The sequence below is a fragment of the Aristolochia californica genome, unplaced genomic scaffold (assembly GCF_029961685.1).
Source record: "Aristolochia californica isolate CCGP_79_NKW_82.1479 unplaced genomic scaffold, dmAriCali1.0.hap1 SCAF_9, whole genome shotgun sequence".
In the NCBI taxonomy this organism is placed as follows: Eukaryota; Viridiplantae; Streptophyta; class Magnoliopsida; order Piperales; family Aristolochiaceae; genus Aristolochia; species Aristolochia californica.
This window is the reverse complement of record NW_027182290.1, coordinates 31,651,926-31,670,406: the sequence shown is the minus strand read 5'-3', so window position 1 is coordinate 31,670,406 and position 18,481 is coordinate 31,651,926. Positions and strand designations below refer to the sequence as shown.

The 18,481-nt window shown below is 38.6% G+C and overlaps 1 protein-coding gene, 1 long non-coding RNA gene and 1 pseudogene across 3 annotated transcripts; 2 read left to right on the top strand and 1 right to left on the bottom strand.

Annotated features, from left to right (window-relative positions):
- Positions 1–23: 23 nt before the first annotated feature.
- On the top strand, positions 24–2,386 carry LOC137941918 (uncharacterized). Its single transcript, XR_011110452.1, has 3 exons — positions 24–301; positions 407–883; positions 1,285–2,386. It is a non-coding gene; the product is annotated as an uncharacterized lncRNA (long non-coding RNA).
- An 857-nt stretch (positions 2,387–3,243) lies between these two features.
- Positions 3,244–12,961, bottom strand: LOC137941592 (GBF-interacting protein 1-like). Of its 2 annotated transcripts, XM_068787074.1 has the most exons (11): positions 12,635–12,724; positions 12,415–12,475; positions 11,708–11,751; positions 11,387–11,492; positions 10,842–10,971; positions 10,155–10,720; positions 9,112–9,502; positions 8,137–8,446; positions 7,333–7,509; positions 5,062–5,562; positions 3,244–3,939 (listed from the first exon to the last, which is right to left on the bottom strand). In XM_068787074.1, exons 4-11 carry the CDS (start codon positions 11,445–11,447, stop codon positions 3,643–3,645), a joined length of 2,433 nt encoding a protein of 810 aa, XP_068643175.1. In that variant the 5' UTR covers positions 11,448–11,492; positions 11,708–11,751; positions 12,415–12,475; positions 12,635–12,724; the 3' UTR covers positions 3,244–3,642. The 2 variants fall into 2 exon arrangements, with proteins under 2 accessions (XP_068643175.1, XP_068643174.1); XM_068787073.1 differs by lacking the exon at positions 12,415–12,475 and having other exon boundaries at positions 12,635–12,961.
- A 311-nt stretch (positions 12,962–13,272) lies between these two features.
- LOC137941148 (heterogeneous nuclear ribonucleoprotein 1-like) lies at positions 13,273–17,317 on the top strand (annotated as a pseudogene).
- The last annotated feature ends 1,164 nt before the right edge of the window (positions 17,318–18,481 follow it).

The following is an 18,481-nucleotide window of genomic DNA, read 5'->3' as shown; positions in this document are numbered from 1 at the left end:
TTAAATAACTGATTCAACCTCTTTCAGGTATAACAGTCATGACAAGAATTGTTTTAATCATAGAAAAATATTCTTGTTTAAAATTTAATTGTTACTCCTCTTTAGTTTATGTTGGATGCAAGGTTACTGATAACTCTATTAATGCTGAAGACTTAACACAAAAATAGTGACCTATATATAAGCATTTTTAATAAGGTGGATGGTTGAAATGTGATATTCTTTGTGCATTGAGTTTTGTTCTTCAGAAGGAGCCAAGCCTCAACAACAACAAGTATTGTGAATAATTATCGGTAGCAAAATGGTGAGCTCCCTTGATCCTGTAACTCTTTATTGTTTTTGTAGCTTTTCAGTTTTGAAGTTATGAACACATCTTTGTAGTGTTTGTCACATTTTCTTATGCTTGCAGGTGATGGGAAAAATAGGATTTAGTTTCCCAATATTCCTTACATTAGTTCATTATGCCTTCGCTTGATTAATCCTTGACAAATTCAAGGTATTTTCTCTGCTTCTTATATCTCCTCATTCCGAAACCACACACCTTTTTCCATCTATGTCTGGTTTGGAACCATAACAGATGAATTTTGTTCTTTGAGGTGGACATGTGACTTATCATTTTGATGTTGAAGCTTGTGTTCCCTCACGGTTTCTTGTTTCCTTTTCTGTACCATCGGGTTCTATCAGATGGCTAAGATTGCTGTTACAACAACTATAGTCCTTGCAGAATTCATATTATTTAAGAAAAGAGTTTCTCTTCACAAGGCGCGTCCAGAGATGTCTTTCATTAGTTTCTGATACTTCTTACAGCCAACTTAAATAGTCAGGAAGGAAAATGTTAGTCATGGAAACCTTCTACTGGAGAGTGCCTGCTTGCTGCACTTTGCAGGTAACTCTGATTGACCCATTACTGTTCCTGTAGAAGCCTGCGTTGAATTTCCATTAGAACATGGCCTTATTCCATACTGGTTTCTCCAAAGACATTCTCTCAAAGTTAAAAATCTCATTACAACCAATAAGAAGCGAATTTAACTTACCTTAGGATGTTCTAACTACACAAATTGGATAAAATCACTAACAAGAGTTCCTTTCTAGGCCCCTTTGTGACTGCACAAACCATCACATAGATGCTCCCACTTTTATAGGCCCGAGTTCCTCCTCTCTCACACAGGCGGCCTTTTTTTTCTTTTTGGTATTAGATTAGATTATTAATCAGTAACAGTAGCAGATGAGATTATATCAGGTCAGGTCGGCAGAATTTTTAAGACTCGCTGATCGCCGTTAATGTAGGCTCCCAGGTGGCCGTCATCTTTGCAGTCCGTGTGCTCGGAAGACCGGAGGTCACGCGTGTCATATCAGTACCGTGTTTCTTCCCGAGACGCCGGGCTGCTTCAGCGCTGCTCTTGTCTTCATTCTTTATCCCGGCGGAACTCCAGCTGCAGCCATCTTTAGAGCGGTCTGCAGAATCATGTCCGACAGAGACGTCCGAGTCTGGACCACTGAAACTCTTGCTCGATAATTCCCCGCTGCGTGGCCGGATCCTCCGGCGGAGCTTCCCCACGGTTCGACGTGAGATCACGTAAAACTTCTCCCCTGGAACCAGTATCTCCTCCGGACGCACTACGGATTCCCAGGGCCGGCGGAAAATCTCCGGCGTGGCAAGGATGAAAAACGGATACTTCTCCATGACCGCCATGTAGTAGTGCTCCACTATGCCGCTGGCATGAACGATCTTGATCACCGCGATGGAGCCGACGGGTGGCTTTCCCTCGGCTTCGGCTCCACGCGTTTCTCGTGCGAGAGGTGGCGCAAGAAGGGAGTGAATGTTGAGCCGCAGAGGAGCCCATTCAGCATGCCGGGAATGAGCTCCGTTAGATCAGAAAGAAAAAAAAAAAAAAAAAAAAAAAAAGCTGCAAGAAAAGGAAGCGAGGTGGAAGTTGGAAAATAGCAAATTTAGGGTGCCCTGTTTCGTAGATCCCAAAATTCGAAGTCGATGCAAACAAGGTTTCAATATTTCATACCTGAAACTCTGATCAGTCTCTGTGTTCCCAAGGTTTTGTTGTCTTGCTCTTGGCAAATGGGGTCACGGTTGCACATGACCACGGGCCAGACGATGCGAGGGCCAGACACCCAATTCATGAACATGACACGAGCTTAACCACCTCGTCCCTGCATCCTAGTTATACTCCCTCGTCCCTCTGTCCTTTCCATCCTGTCCTCGTTCAGCAACTTTCCCCATCGTTCCTCCTTCCTTTCTCATCTACTAGACACATTTCCTACACGTCTCACCTTCCTCATCTTGTTCAGCCATTTTCTTTTAAAAGAGGGGAAATTTTGAACAGACTAAGGAAGGATGAAGATACGAGAGGGTATATCAATCACCGAGTGTTATGGTTAGTAGATAATTTTCATGGTTATTATTTGTTTCTAGTTCGGGAACTTCCGACGAAGAATGTGAGATAATAACAACGATAAAAGAAGAGATAGAGGGAAGTTTCGGGGTGTCTTAGGTTGCATTAACCAGTTCATCCCAGGTTAGATAAAGGCAAAGGGATCTGCTTATTATTTGCATAATCAGAGGCGAAATAGCCGCACTTCTGACTCCTCTGTCTACACATAAAATGCCCCCATAGTCGAGCTGCTCAACCCGGCGGCTCTTTCCAACTACTGCAGAGCCAAATGCCCTAAATGGTATTCTGTGCACATGAACCGTTAAGGTGGTGTATTGACGAGAGATTGCCTTATATTTGCCCATAGAACGAGCTGATCAACCTTCGGTCTACTTCAGCCTCAAATATCCTACATAAATCCAATATTCAGCATGTTTACTCGCGTATTTGCCTTTGCATGATCTATTATGGTGGTTATTGAATGTATTGTGTGTTTCTGCTTAGCATGTTTGACTGGGTTTGCCCTTACATGAGCTATTAAGATTTTTCATTTCAACCATTTACAAAACATCCTTCTGCACTTGAATTTTTCGAGCTTGGACAACCTCTACCTAAAAAATCATAAAAATGGTTTTGCAACGTCTCACAGACCTTTTTGGAGCTGTATTCCATAATCTGAAAAAATCTCTGTTGTTAGCCAAACAAAAAAAAATGGAATTCTAATTCTTTTATACCAATTACAACAATGTAATACATTTTTTACTATCAAAATTTAATTTACAGGTAAGATCGATGGAAAAGAATGAAAATCCACTAACTGGTATCTTACCTTCAGAAGTCCTAAAAGGCCCAAGGAAAGTGAAAAGAAAGAAACAACAAACTTTTAATTAGCCAAGCAGTAAATTCAAAAACTAAGAACGAAAAGTAAAAAAAAAAAAAAAAAAAAAAAAACTAAAAGAACAAAAACACCTGCAGCAACACCAACATCACCTACCTAGGCCTGCACATTTCTCCTCCACTCAACTTAAAATGGTCAAGATTAGTCATTATAGATAGATTCCATCGTTTCAACCCTTCCAAAGCAATTTGAGTTTCAGAACCCAATGACTTATACCTGGCCAGCTTTAAATGTATTTACAATCTCGGATCAGGCCCTTGCTGAATGTTCCCTCTGCCAATTGATTGCTCACCTACAAAAAGTTGCGAGATCCATGCGTTTCTCCTCTTCTCTTTTTGTGTCTATCCAAATATACTGCTTTCAGTAACTATTTGCCCAATTAATCTGTGCACGTTGTGGTGGTTGATAAACACCAGCCGGTGGGCCAACCATTTCAACAGCTCCTGCCATAGTCTGTGACTGTTGAAGCAATGGGTGGACTGTAGCAGCAGTCACGGTCTGAGCAGGGTGATAAATTCCAGCGAAGGCCCCATGTCCAGCTTGAGTGGGTGTGTAGGTCATGTGCTGGCCCTGAGGAGGCAAGTTGTAGAATGAACTGGCCTGAAGGCCTGAGATATCTCGGCCAGGAGCTGGAATCCACATAGCCGAGCCTTCATTCTACAAATAATTGGGTAATATAAAATGAGATCTCGATCTACATCAAAAACCAGTTCATACCAAAAAGAAAAGCAACTGCAGATGAATAAGGTTTCCGGATGGGTAAATAAGAAATGCATTTCAAAAGTTTCCACAGCTGATTCATAAGTCAACATACTGAGATCTTGTTCCTCATCAAACAGTCAAAGGGAAAGCAGCTGCAAATTGATAAAGCTTTCAAGTGAAAAGATTCAGAATGCATTTCAACGAATCCTACAAGTGAGTCATAAATAAGCAGGGCATCCCTTTTTTATTTATAAAATAGAAACTCTCTTCAACCTTAACCCAAAAAAAAAAAAAAAACAACTTTTTCAGGTTTGCTATTCAATGTGACAACCGCCAAAAATACAAGAGTCAAGTGCCATTCAAAGTGACCAAACAAACTATTAAGCATGCTTTTTATAAAATGCTACAGTACTGAGATAAACAAATGTACCACATACATGTATATATACACATCATATTAACTTGCCCAAGCTCCCATTACTAAAATATAAAATGAAGGGTATCTGAGGCCTACTGCTCCATCAGTGGACAAATGAGGGGACAGACAAGCAAAGGACCACAAAAAAATATCCCAGTCAGGCACTGACATCTCATCAATCATACACAGAAAATTCAACTGCTCAAAAATCATGTCTACCTAGCAGATGAATAACAATATATAACTAATTTAGATGATCGAAACATGGTCAATCTACAATCTCTCTTCTTCTTTTTTCTTTTTTTTGTAATAAAGGAGAGACAATTTACAAAGTAATCACACTGGAGAGAGTGGGCCTAAAAAATAAACGCTATGTTACCTTGCTAAGATTGAATAGGTTCAAGTAAACACGTTTGTAAAGAAAAAAGCAAATATTGAGTGTCAAAGTGAAATCTTGCAAGGCAGAGGCATGCTGCTAATCCTAGGGTGGAACATAGCCCTAAAAGACAAACAAGAAGTTGCCTAGTCAAGGTGAAGCTTAAAGATTCATCACATCATCTTCATGTATAAGTATTTGTAAAAAAGAATATTATATTGTATAAATATGTCAAAGATCAAAATCTGTGTAAACGAGGGGAGAGAGAGAGAGAGAGAGAGACCTGCTGCCCTGTAATGTAGACATTATTTTCCTTGTAATGAGAAGCCGAGAGATCCTCACTGCCAGTTGAGTTCCCTGAGCTCACAGCTGGACTGGGAGAATAGCTAGTGGGTGCAGAGGTATAAGGCCCATAGCCAGTTAGCATTCCAACATGAGCGGAGCTGCCAGTGTTATTTCCTGGCTTATATTGGGAAAGAGAGTATTTGACAGCAGTAGTAGCTCCAGCACCAGGAGCAGGATACATGCTACCTGTTGGAGGTTGCTGAGGAAAAGCAGCACTGCTTAAGAAATGGTGAATGGCTGGCGGAGGAACATAGAATGGTGAGAGATACTGGCTGTATGGGATGTAATTTGGAGGATAATGGGATAAATGTACACCAGCTGGCTGCCGAAAAACAGGCACGGGCGGCTGATTTACAGCTATCGAGTTCTGCATAACTCCTGCACCTTGGGTGACTAACGGGGTTGGACCAGCTGTTGAAAGAACCAAGGAGTTTCCTGTCTGAAATCACATTAAGAAAAACATAAATTAATCTTTAAGCTCATAACAACGTGAAAACAAAAACTGCAGAACCATTCTCTTTTCAGAGACTTCTAACACTACTAGTGTATAAAACTCTTTCTAAAAAAAACTAAGTGCCTCCTGCATCACATAGCATTCCTCACAAAACTTTTTGCAAGTTTCTTCATTTTGTTTTCTGCGTTGTTATTATAATATTAAACCGGAGTGTTTGCCCCATTTTTCTTTCTTACTTGTTTCCCTTTTTCAACCAAGTAGCAAGATGACAACAAAATAAAATCTAATAAGCCTTCAATGCTAAGCCACTAACAATCATGTGCAAAGTACAAAACCACGGAACAATAGTGTAATTAATACACACTTTGACAATCTACCTCCAGTAAGCTAGTTAGATACAAGTTGTGTTGTGCAGGGTTCTACTCCTAGTTTTTTTTTACCAGAATAGCAAGATTTTACTAAGCCAACAGGCAAAAACTATAAGTTGGAGGTGTCCCTAACAATGAGGGATTCGAGGAGACCCCTTCCTTAGAAAGGGAGTCAGCCAAGCAGTTGGTTGCTATAGGAACACGATTCACAGGACCAATGATGCTAAGGAAGTTCACTAGTTTAGATTTAGATAAAAACAGTGGTCATCATTCAGAAAAAAAGCATCGCAACTCAGTAAGTCATTTAAGGATGGATCTAAGCCCAACTTTAACATTTTATTATTGTAGGGTGTCTGTGTTGTTGAACCTAGTTTGTACTCCATTTATGTTATCAGGCCCATCATCTGTTAGTTTAGGCCAGGATATAAGGAGAAGTACTAGTAAGATTTGGAAAAATCTAGTAGCCATTAGTTCAGAAGACTGCTAACTTAAGATGGCGAAATTGGGTTGGATCACAGAACTAACAGAACAAGATGTATTTGAGACCATCCATGGAAAAAAAAATTGTCAGCACAATTGGATTATAAAGAACAAGATAAAGCAAACCCCGTCATCTTAAAACACCCAATTAGGTGCCTATTGTATAAAGAAGCAGAAACAAGTACTCACAATAATATAACTAGGAAATTACTAATAGATAAAATAATGAAGTTAACACTTAATGAACGAAAAGGAAGCCAACCCACATAGCCTCAACAACTGCACAGCAGCTACAACAAATTGAGCTCTATAAGTTTAGAGAGTAATTACATATTTCTAAATCATGGCTCGCCTTTATTAGAATATATATCAAATTCTTAGGAAGCCAATCTGCAGTTTATTGGCTGAAAGACTGATACTGCAGTTCATAGTGTCTGTACTGATATATTGTGTGTGACTTGGTACATGGAAAAGTGTTGCTCAAAGTGAAATTCTAGAATTCAATGGTCCCCAAAGTTCTCCATTGAAATAAAGTAGATAAGCAACTCTTTCTATTTTCTTCCATATATGAAACTTACAAAGTGAAACACAAAGATATTGACCACTGCCATTTATCAGGTCAGCAGGTCGAATGTGTCCTACAGGATCAGCTGATCCTCCCTAGAAGTATCTATAGGATCAGCAGATCCAAATCAAATCAGTAAGGCTTCTCAGTTTTGCCATTTTATCAAAAAGGTCAATGCCTCTTGGAAAGTTTTAAACTCCAATCTACCACCAAAGGATATTCACAAAGATATTGATTCACAGCAAGTAAGAACAACACCTGGCATGTATTGTCAAACAATAAATTAAAAAGAATTTTAAAAAATTAAGCACAGACATGAATGATAGGTTGAAAGCAACAAACCTCCTGTTGAGGAGATTGGGCATTCTGAGTTGATAATACAGCAATGTTCCCATTGTACTTAGCAGGAGACGCAGGACCAGGTGCAGCAAGAAAAGGGGAGAAACGACCATCTCCATCAGCACCAGGTCGATAAAATTGAGTGTAATAGCTTGTAGAAGGATCAAAAGGTTGTTGAACCTACACATCAGCACAATAAAAAGCTGAACTTCACATTTCATTTAAAAAAAAAAAAAAAAGCTGAACTTTTGTATAGAAAATAAAAGGTCAAAACAGTACTCATAAAAAATTAGTGAAACATAGCCACAGCTAATTTGCCCAAGGTCAAATTTTACTTTTCATGAAAAGAAAGTAAGGATTTTTTGCTCAGAAAAGTGATAAAGATCAATGCGTAACATTCACGTACTAATAAAAAACGAGAGAAGATAAGTACATCTAACTAGGGCATTGATCACAGAGGAGAAATCTTCCATGAGAACTTTTTTTTTTTTTAAATGGTTCCATGAAAACTTTCAACTCTTCAAAACCATATCAACCCCTTACAGTATTAAGAAAAAGTAATAATTCATTCTGAAAATGTATATTTTAAATAATTAAGATCATAAAAAGCTATATACAAGAGAGCAATTGCATATAATTTTTTCAGGAAGTGTTAAAGAAGATTTTCACAAACTATTGAAGTCTTTCAGCTTCAGCACAATGCTCCAATGGCATCATCACAGTAAAATCTAGGGAAATCAAAATCTGACACCACACAAATGGAAATTCAATAAACCGGTTACATGAGTTTCAGGAAGGAAAGCTTACAACAAAACTTGGAACACGAGTAGCATCACGTGCCTGAGGTTCGGAGCTTTCAAAAGGTGCAAATTGACTGCTAAGCATAGGTGACACTAACCCAAAAGTTGAGTAGTTAGGTGCAGCATGAACAACTGAGTACTGAGGCCCACCAGGTGGCAAAGCTGTCTCAGAGTTCGTTTCATCACACTCAGGCCCAGGAGAAATACCAGATGAAGCATCGGGCTCACTAGGCAAAAGATTCTCTTGCACATGTGTGGGTGACTGAGGATGACTAGGATATTCTCCTTCCTCAGCCGCAGGAGCTGCATTCTGATTGCTGCATCCAAAAGATAAGAAAAAAATGAAAAAATAATCAACAACTGATTGAAATTTATTTACAATGAAACTGAAAATGAAACTCATTTCACTTTTATATTCTTTTTTTAAATCATGATAGAATTTATAATCACAAAATTACTATAATTACAGCTTGACAGAAGGTTCAACCCTGACCACCAAGGGGAAGGACTTTTCAAGAGAAAGGGGCAATTACAAAGGAACAGCATTACCCAATACAAGATGCAGGCGAGATACCTAACCCCCCTCCCCATGATATGAAACCAGAAATTTCATTTGCTGGTCTACAGACATGCTGCCGTGAGATGCAGAAGGATAGCAGTAGCCCTGCAATCTCATTATACACATGCCTTAGCCAACATGGTCGGAGGGGAGGCTCTTGCTCCACTATGAATGGATTAGAGAAGTGCTGCATATATAGTTTAACCCCTTGGAAGTGAAGTCCTGAGTTCCCCTCTTTTCATTTATGTTCTGGGAGTAACTTCAATAAAAGCTATTACATGTAAAAGACAAGCCTCCACTCTCCTGAAACTTAAATGTAAATCATCAAAAGAAAGTAATACAGAATTGCCAGAAATTTTCAGCACTTAGAAATGTTACTAAATGATGGCAATTTACTTGCAGTTTGGAGATTACTGTTCATACCTTGATGAAGGCTCTTCAGCAATTTCTTCAATGACTTGAGATGCCTCTGATAGATGTGTGGTGCTCTTATCACTATCATGACCATTAGCAAAACTTGTTCTCACTCCAAAGCTAGCATCGAAACTCCCAAAACTCAACCCAGTTCTTTCTGCTTCAGGGACTTGAAGATGGTTTGGAATTATAACATGCGTATCAGAGAAATTTAAGTATTCCAGCTTCTTCTGCAACTTTAAAGTTGATTCTTCAGAAGCAACTGCACTTGATGCTGGAATTGATCTGGAGTTGCTTTCAACTGAGGCTGGTGTAGTCTCAGATGCATCAACAGTCCCAGAGGGCTGAGCAACAATTGAGTTTGTCGATTTGGGTTTCCACTCTTTATTAGGACCCATCGCTGAAAGAAATAAAATACAAGGGAAAAAAATATGAGCCAGGTTTAAGGTATTGTACTTTGGTTTGCCCGGTCATTGAAATTAGTAAATACACTTGAATTTTGAGATACCCTCATTAGATTCATCACAGGTTTACCAATGCATAGATGGAATTAATTATACATTCATGTAAAGGGCCTGAATCATTCAAATAGACCAACTGTAATGATTTATCTGATCAATTAAGATCAATGAATTTCTAAGATTATTTCCCAAATAAAAAATCTTTTTGTATTTTCGTTTTTTATTTAGTTTCATTTTTATAGTCTCACCCCTTCATGTACTTTCTTTTGGATCCCTTTTATTAAGAGAAAAAACGAAGAAAAAAATAGATCATAAGAAACTATAGGTAGAAATTAGCTCTCCACATCTCATAGCAGGGTTTTATAAGGATACAATGAAGTAACCAAAAAAATGTGAAAGCAGACTTGGAATACAGACAACAAAATGGCTAAGACCCCCTTGAAAACCATGAATACTTTTGCTGTGATAAATTAACTCCCACCCCTGACAAACCTGATTTTTAACCCTAGCCTAAACTGAATAGTTTTACTTCTGAGTATGCCAAAAGTTACTTTTAGAAAAAAATTAAATAAAAGAGAAAAATCACATTACCTTTCTGAGGACCAATAACATGCAGTGAACGGCTGCTGTAATTAGATGATGGGTGATTGGATACAGAACCACTATGAGAAAGTGGAGATGCATCAGAGCAAGATTTGCCATGTATCTTCCCTTGCATAAAGGGATTCCCCACCTCCAAGGAGACCTTTTCATTTATGGCTGATGATGGCAAACTTGAGTCAGGAATTCCACTAGGCATAACCTTATTTGGTTCAGGAGTCCTTTGACTTCCTACGTCGTGCTTAATGGTCCCCACTATACCTGGGTTCTGTGTGTCAAGAGACTGGACAAGCACAGGATCTGAAGCTGATGAGTAGACTCCTGAGACAGATGTAGGTGTCATGGAGGGTACAAGCTGGTTCGCATTAGCTGCAGCCTGCCCAGGAGCTCCAACTACAGATGTTTGACTTTTGGCATCAGCAGATGGTAATTGGTTTTCTGATCTGTTTACATCACTAGATGGAGTTTCTACTGGAATCACAACTTGCAAAGCATGGCCATGCGCAGTTGCCCTTTTGGCTATGCTAGTCGGACCATTGGTCATTTCAGGTGGCAAGCTGTACGTGACAGTGAAAGATAATACCAAGTATATCATGTCAAGGGGGGAAACAATAGTCCTGAATTTAAATCAATACTGCGATACAGTTAGAAGTGCATATCATTTTCAAACAGAATTACCTTGATGTAGGTCCCAGCCCCTTATTTTCCACGTCTTGCACAACAGCTGTAGTAGTTGCAACACCAGCATCCATTCCTTGGTTGACAGATTCATCCTTTCCAACATAAGAATTCTTGTCACCACCAGCATCTGACCAGAAACAACCATAAAATTGTTTTATGTCAGTGTATCATCAAAGTAATGCAGAAGTGCAATGAACATAGTTGTTGTTTAACAAGTAACAAAGTCAACCCAATATTGCATTAATCACCCAGTGGTAAAAAAGAGCTATTCTATAACCAATGAGAAAGATAAGGTGTTTTATCAGCTAGTCAAATTTAAGCAGTAGAGATACTTGAAAACTACAATAATTTGACGTATTGAATAAAAAGAAGAACCAAAGAATATAAGACATTTATTAAAACACCAAGAAATCTGCCACACTTTCCACCAATTTCACGATAAGAAGAAAATGAGTAAATAGAAGTCTGAGATGGCAGGCAATGCATAAAAACTACAGAATGCTATTAATAATGTAAAATAAATTGGTAAAGAAACAAAATACCATGAGAAACAAAACGAGAAGAATAGCTCCCTCTGACACCCCTACCCCCTCGCCCCTGCATGTTTGGTCTCCACCTAGATTCAGCAGCCTCCCTGTTGGCCAAATTCTGATGGGGAAAAAGATTACAAAGGCAGCCAAAAAAAAAATAATAATAAAAAAATCATGATTATCTCTGATCTATATAGTGACTACTCTATTGTACAAACCAGATAGTCCTTCAACAGTAATGGCAGGCTGAGACAGAGTTAATATAGAAGCTAAAATCTGGCATCCATTATCATATCATGACTAAATGGATGAAAAAAATGATAGTAGATTCACCTCTTTCTTCCTGTCACGCTTCCTTTTGACCTCATGAAAGGTATCTGCAAGATCATTCAGAAGTTATCCCTTTTGTACTTCATAAAGTAGTAAAACAATTAGGAACTACTGCTTCTACTAGAGAGTATTCTCCTAAGCTACAATTCATAATCAAAGAGAATCAAAAGCAATTGGAAATTTCGGACAGCTATTAGCAACACTCATGAGGAGTAGTATAACAGTTGGTGGGTTCCAAGCTATAATACTTACTAATAGCTAACACAAACAGCTCGAAAAGAACCATATCTTTTTCATAGATACAAATTTAAGCAGTGTGATATTTCAAGTTGGTCTTGAGCAGATCCTAACAGAAAAATAAAACTGTCAAAGTTTAACCATTCAGGAAGAGAACTGTTTCTTTATGTCACTGATCCTATCTAAGTTACTGACCATTACATGACCAGTTAAAACAAATACGACACCAACAAAGTGACGGACTAATTTAACTAAATGAATGCAGTTCATATTCATACTTCACTTAGGAGATGACCTACTACCAGAATTGATAAAAAAAATTCATATGCGTGCGCGAAATAGCTGGACCACAAAAGCCCATCAGAACAACTGAAATTTAAAGGATAAAACACCGACTTCATAACTAGAGACAACAACCAGGAGAAGGAGTAAAATACAGCCATTTTTATAGAAGCACATTAGACGAAAACTACCAAATCACTTCACGAATTTTGCCTCGAGGAAATCATATTTCACCATGGACCGCTAATGAATCTGTTCCTTTCACAGTAAGAAACGAAAATGAAAGTGAGATAGCATAAACCCTAACCGATCTCAAAGCGGATAAAAAACCCACGCAAACGAAGCTGGAGGCAATGATAAAAAAAAAACCCTGAAAGAAGGAAGAAAAAACAGGTGAATCGAAAAGGGTACCTTGAAGGAGAAGCTTTTGAGCGGTTTCGTTGGGATCCATAGAACACTCTTTAAGCATTGCGTATACCTCCTCGTCGCTATGGTTTCCCGCGATCTCTTTGATGTTTTGGATCGTCTTCTGGACGTTTTTGGGGATTGGAACCCTCGAACCACCGCTCATGTTTGGAGAGGGGAGAGATACAGCGAGCGAGGGAAAAGAGAGAGAGGGAGTAGGGGAGAATCGAGGGCTATTGAACTGATTTCTTCTGAGAGAGGAGAAAGAGACGAGGAGAGGAAGAAAAAGAAGAGAGGAAGGAGCGGAAGACTTAAGACAATGGCCCCTTAGAAGTGTAGGAAAGAGCGGTAGGGCTCTTTTGTTTTTCCTTTCTTTCTTTCTTTTTACTTTTTGCCCCTTCCTATTCCTTATTTCCTCATCTAATACACCTCTACTGGCTCCCGGCTTGCTAGGGCAAGTCACGCTTCAGTCCGTCCAACTGATCAACATTAATCTCCTCAAACAGTGGGCCCATATCTGATCATTGCCGTTGGATAGTTGACCCCACCAATTGGCTACCCTCTGTAAAAAGGGGTATAATGAGGTCAATATTTGTTACGGATGCGCGCGGGTCTTCTAAATGAGTACCCCTGTTGGAAGCAAGACCCGGCGCGAAGGATGAAAAACCGTAACGTCGTCTCTACAGAAACGGCACGATACATCGAAGGACGAATGCGGTTGTCACTTGTCAAATCGGGACGACGGGTGTCCGAGTAACAGGAGTGGGCAAGTCGACTCTCTCGGTTGTAACACTTGTGACCCTGGCCAGCACGGCGGTACGTGTCTATGCCCTAGGCCCGATAAAGCCGGTTTTCCGACTGATGCAATTATTTTGAAGCGGAAGTTCTTAGAGAAATGGTAAGGCAGAGGCTGCCAAATCTTTTGAAAATAATTATTTGAGTAAAAATTAATCAAATCATATAACAATTTGTCCTCGTTTAACTTTTTTTTTTTTTAATTTCTTACTCTTGCCCAACTTGCATATCGGTGTGAGTATTACCTGTCTCTAGTTCTGACTGCGTGGTTTCAGTGTTGAGCACATACTTCGTCTGGTTGAACAGCTTCTGAGTATGTTCTAATGGGTAATTTTTTCTTGTGTGTGGTTGCAGGAAGATTTTCATTGGTGGGCTTCCGAAAGACACTATGATTGATTAGTGAATCCCAATATGCTTTTATTTCCTCCTAAATTATCGTTTTTTTTATTTATCACCTGGTAATTTGGTTCATTATTAGTTTGTTTTGACCTTTCATATAAGGTGTTGATGCCAGGAGTGTTGTACGCTGGTCATTTGCGTTTTTTCTTCTTCTTTTGTATAAGTAAAACTGTTTAATGAGCTGAATTCAGGTTTTGAAATAAGTAGTTCTCTCATAAACGAAAAGACTTCGTTGTTTTAAATGTTTCTACTTGTGATACGTGTTTTTTTTTGGGTTATTATTTCCGTTCTGATTTGCCTGTTCTTTGCCATGGTTTTGGTTTTGGCTTTTAAATCTACCAGCTGCTGTGTTTTTCAAGTAACTGCACTTACTAGATGTCACCCATTGTTTTTTAAGTTGTTTGATGAATCTATTGTATATGTCCTTTTAAGTGCTAATTTTCTATTTATTGTTCTTGCTGCTACGTAGACTTGTAGAGAGAGATGCTGCAAGTATTATCATTATTAGGCAGTCTCGTTGTCTGCATTTATCCTGTGTTTTGGATAGTCGTTTTGCTAGTTAAAGCCCCTGTTAGTGGTTGATACGAATGTTTTTTAATTTTTTGGCATATTTAATTTCCTTCATCTATTTAGTGGATTTCCGAAGAGAGAGAAACGGTCCATGAAACTACAATTTGGCGTGGTTACTTTTTATTGATGAGTAGTCAAACTTGTGGATTCGGCCAATGGCTCCATGGTAGCCAGTGGCGACAGTGGTGGGAGTCTCAAGAGGGTATGAAGTGTGGGCCATGCAAAATTAAAGGGGTCATGTAGAACCCCTGAAGTATTTAGGGGCTATGTTGTTGTTTTCATTTGGTTATATAACTTTCTGTATGACATGTGTTAAGATTAAGCCTTTATAAATCTCCAGTAGAGCAGTTTTAGTTTGATTTTGATGTTCTTTGAAAAATTCATACTATGATTGATTTTATTGTTTTTTATTCTTCATCTAATTGTGAATGTTAGCTACATTTACAAAGCATTCTGAGAAGTATGGAGAGATTGTTGATTCTGTTATAATGAAAGATCGATCTATGGGATATCCAAGGGGTTTTGGATTTATCACATATGCTGATCCTGCCGTTGTGGGTTAATGAGGAAAATTATGTTTTAAATGGAAATCAAGTAAGTATGATTTTTGCTCTTGACCTTTTCCTTTTAACTGAAAACATTTTTTTTTTTTTACTTTGTTTTGGGTTGGCTGTTTAGTTCATTATTCATTCTGAAATGACAGAATAAAAGTTAATAGCTACTGTTAAAAGTTGACATCAGATTGTGCGTGCGTGAAGTATTTCTGGGGTTTTAGTGATAAAATAGCCCAGACCTGTTTGATAGAACTACTAGCTACTACTATGGAACCACTGGAAAACAAAACATCTGATGCATTAAAATATACTTCAGATTATATAGTCTAACAGCCAGGTTAAATGGTTGAACTGGATCTAGGATTGAACAAACCCTTCTGGTGTACTTGTATAATATTTATTACCAACTTTGATCTTATAGTGGCATCTTCTTTCTCCTTTTTTCTTTTTTGTGTGGGTTTTCTGGGTGGGGGTTTTGGGGGGGTTGGATTGCTTGGCGAGCAGCAGAATATGCTCATCAGTGTAGCTTTTTTAGTTTTGGCATCTATAATTGGAAATTTTCACCCCTGTTGTTATGACTTTCTGAGATTGCAATTTGATGTTTCTGATGTGAGAAAAACTTTATTTCTCATGCATCCATTGTGCGGTGAAATTTTGATGAAAATTTAATCATTTGATTCAGTAGTTCCTGAACTGTTTATGGTGTTAACAGGTTGAAATAAAAAGAACTATTCCTAAAGGGTCTGTACAGGCAAAAGACTTTAAGACAAAGAAAATATTTGTTGGTGGTAGACCCTCAACTATCACTGAAGGTATGATTTCATTCAGCAATTTGGAGTTTTTCTGCTGTCTTGTTTTTCTTTATACTAATCGTCTCTCTTTTCTTTTCTTTTTTAAGTTTTATTTCCTAATGTATAGATGAGTTCAAGAATTTCTTCTCCAAGTATGGGAAGGTTGTGGAGCACCAAATTATTTGTGATCATTCTACGAATCGATCCTGAGGCTTTGGCTTTATAATATTTGATACTGAACAAGTAGTAGATGAAATTTTGGCCAAAGGAAATATGTTTGATTTTGCAGGTGCTAAGGTAATTTTTAGTCAAATATCTGCAAATTTTAGGAGCTTAGTCACTGTTGTTTGTGCTTGATTGCACATTGTATACTCTTAACCTATGGTTTCAGCTAGAGTTTTTATATTTCTGGACCAGTTTTATTGTTTTCTCCACTTCAAGGCCTGAGGTTCTTATAGATTGTAGATAATCCCAGGAGGATGGTGCTCCAGTTAGTTTATGGATTGAAGAACGTAGGTTAATCTTTTTTATTTGTTGTAGGTGGAGATCAAGATGGCTGAACCCAAGACAGCCTCAATTTCCCCTCTTGCACCATTCTTTGATAGTGAAGCTAGGGGCCGTCCTTTCGGTGATTATCTTGGTGGATTTGGAGACTCTTATAGTGGTTATGGTAGCAGTAGATTTGGGCCTGTAGGTCTTGGTACTAGGCTTGGAGGTTATGGTGGGTAAGGTGGAACAGCGAGTGAATTTGGTAGTGGCTATGGAGGATTTGGTGGCATCAGCATAGGGAACTACCGAGGTGGATCTTCCTTTGGTTACTCTAGTCGCATTGAATCATATGGTGGAGGATATGGAGTTGGTTATAGTGGAGGCCCTTTAGGTGGCTATGGCCGTGATGTGGAATGGCATGACAATTATGCAGGTAGTTATGACTCACGCCCTGGACCAAGTTATGGTGCAGGTGGGCTGTTTGAAAGTAGAGGAGGCTATAGTGGCAGTGATCAATATCATCCTTATGCCGGATAGAGAAAGTCTTAGTTGAATTGGTTGGTGTGATCCCTACTCAAGGTAGAAAAAGAAGGCTATAGTTGCACAGGATTATTCTCTCCCTTTAGAAGATCTCAGAGCTATCGCTCTACTACATCAGTTAGCACTTATCCGGGTCTTTAATGCAAATGGGTGCTGTTGTATGATAGATTGATTGGAGGTTAGATGTTTTGCTGTAGTGTGTATGTCTAGCAAAGCTAAAATAGACTTTGGTACCTTTGTCTTTGTGATGTACGCGTAGACTGTTGGCCACCATTTGGATTTAGCTGATTTGTAGATTATAAGTATCTTGTACTAGATCATATTAATTGTAGTGTGATTTAGATATACTTTTTTCTCTTCTTGGATGTTCTGGGTCAGTGTTAAATCTCTTCTTTCTTGGCTAAAAAATGAGAGACATGCTTCCAAAATATAGCTGATTTAATGTCTATTTTAGGCTTGAAGGTAGACATTTTCCTTAACATTGTGCTCTTCTTGGTGCACTGAGGCTGTGAGATGGTCAATAATATAGTTGAGTTTAAGCAGTGACCTCGAGTTAGAAGATATCATAATCTTTGGTTTTGTGTGCTCACTACCCATTATTGTGCTTAGGGTTTGATTTTTGGAAAATGCTCCTCCTATCTCTAGATTATTTGGTGGGTGCAGATAGCAATGGATTTAAATTTTTTTAGTTCCCATTACATTTTTGATACTAGAATATTTAATATAGGGTAAAAATGAAAATGTAGTGTGCATAGGTTACAATTTCATGGTTATCTGTAAATTTCAATTTTCAGACTTAAGAACTTCATCTACAAGTAGAATGTCTCTCAAATGTCTTTTTTGTAAATCTCCATTACAATCGCATTATTCATCAATATTGGGTTTTATAAAGAAAAATAAAATTCTTGCCCATGGCCAAGTAAATGGAGATGAAGCCCAGTTTCTTTTTTTGTCGATTTCTTCTTTTAATTCGTAATCTCTCAAAAGAAGATGAACGCTTTTTCAAAAAGATAGTCCTGGTATATAGATCACCTGATGTAGTGCAAATTTTGATAGAGGCTTCCAATTATGTTGAAACTTCTTTGTGTTGATCATTAATTAGTATGATTCATGTGGTGTCCAACTTCTGCTTTATTTGGTTTTACTCGAGGTATTGAGTTTCAAATCTTAAACTGGAACCGTTGTTGATTCACAGCTCCGCCAAATCAATCTGGAGAGAGACAGGCTGCAGAATTCAGATTGCAATTTACCTAAGGAGGGGTTAGTCCACAATGAAGTGGAATGAATTTCCCTCGCATTATAGAGGTCATCACAAATACGGTGGCAGTGTAAAAAGACTTGAATTGAAGTGAGATTATACCATTTCATCTGCTCAGGCAAAAACAGAGGAAAGTTGATTCTTACCTTTTTTGTGAATCATACACTTTCCTCGCACGACGCGCGTTGCTTCTTCCCCCCCACCCGAAAGGAAAAAATTATCCTCATTCGCTATTCTCCTCTCCCTCTCCCTCGGCCTTCGTCTCCCGACGATTTTTTTTGCCCCATTTCTTCCACTCGTCTTCGCTCTCTCTGCTTTCTCTCGTCATCTCTCGTTTTCATTCTCTATTTTCTCCGTTCGCCCCTCTCGTTGTGCAATACCTAGGGTTTTTGCCATCGGCATCAACGATTCGCGAGATTTTAGGGTTCTTACTGAGTCTATGATGCTTCAGAGAACG

Coding starts and splice junctions, on each gene's coding strand:
- LOC137941592 (XM_068787073.1), bottom strand. CDS start 12,794: ATGAGCGGTGGTTCGAGGGTTCCAATCCCCAAAAACGTCCAGAAGACG. Junction 9,503..10,154: donor TGTTATTGGTCCTCAGAAAG/GTAATGTGATTT, acceptor TATTTCTTTCAG/CGATGGGTCCTAATAAAGAG. Junction 5,563..7,332: donor CCCAATCTCCTCAACAGGAG/GTTTGTTGCTTT, acceptor ATGTGATTTCAG/ACAGGAAACTCCTTGGTTCT.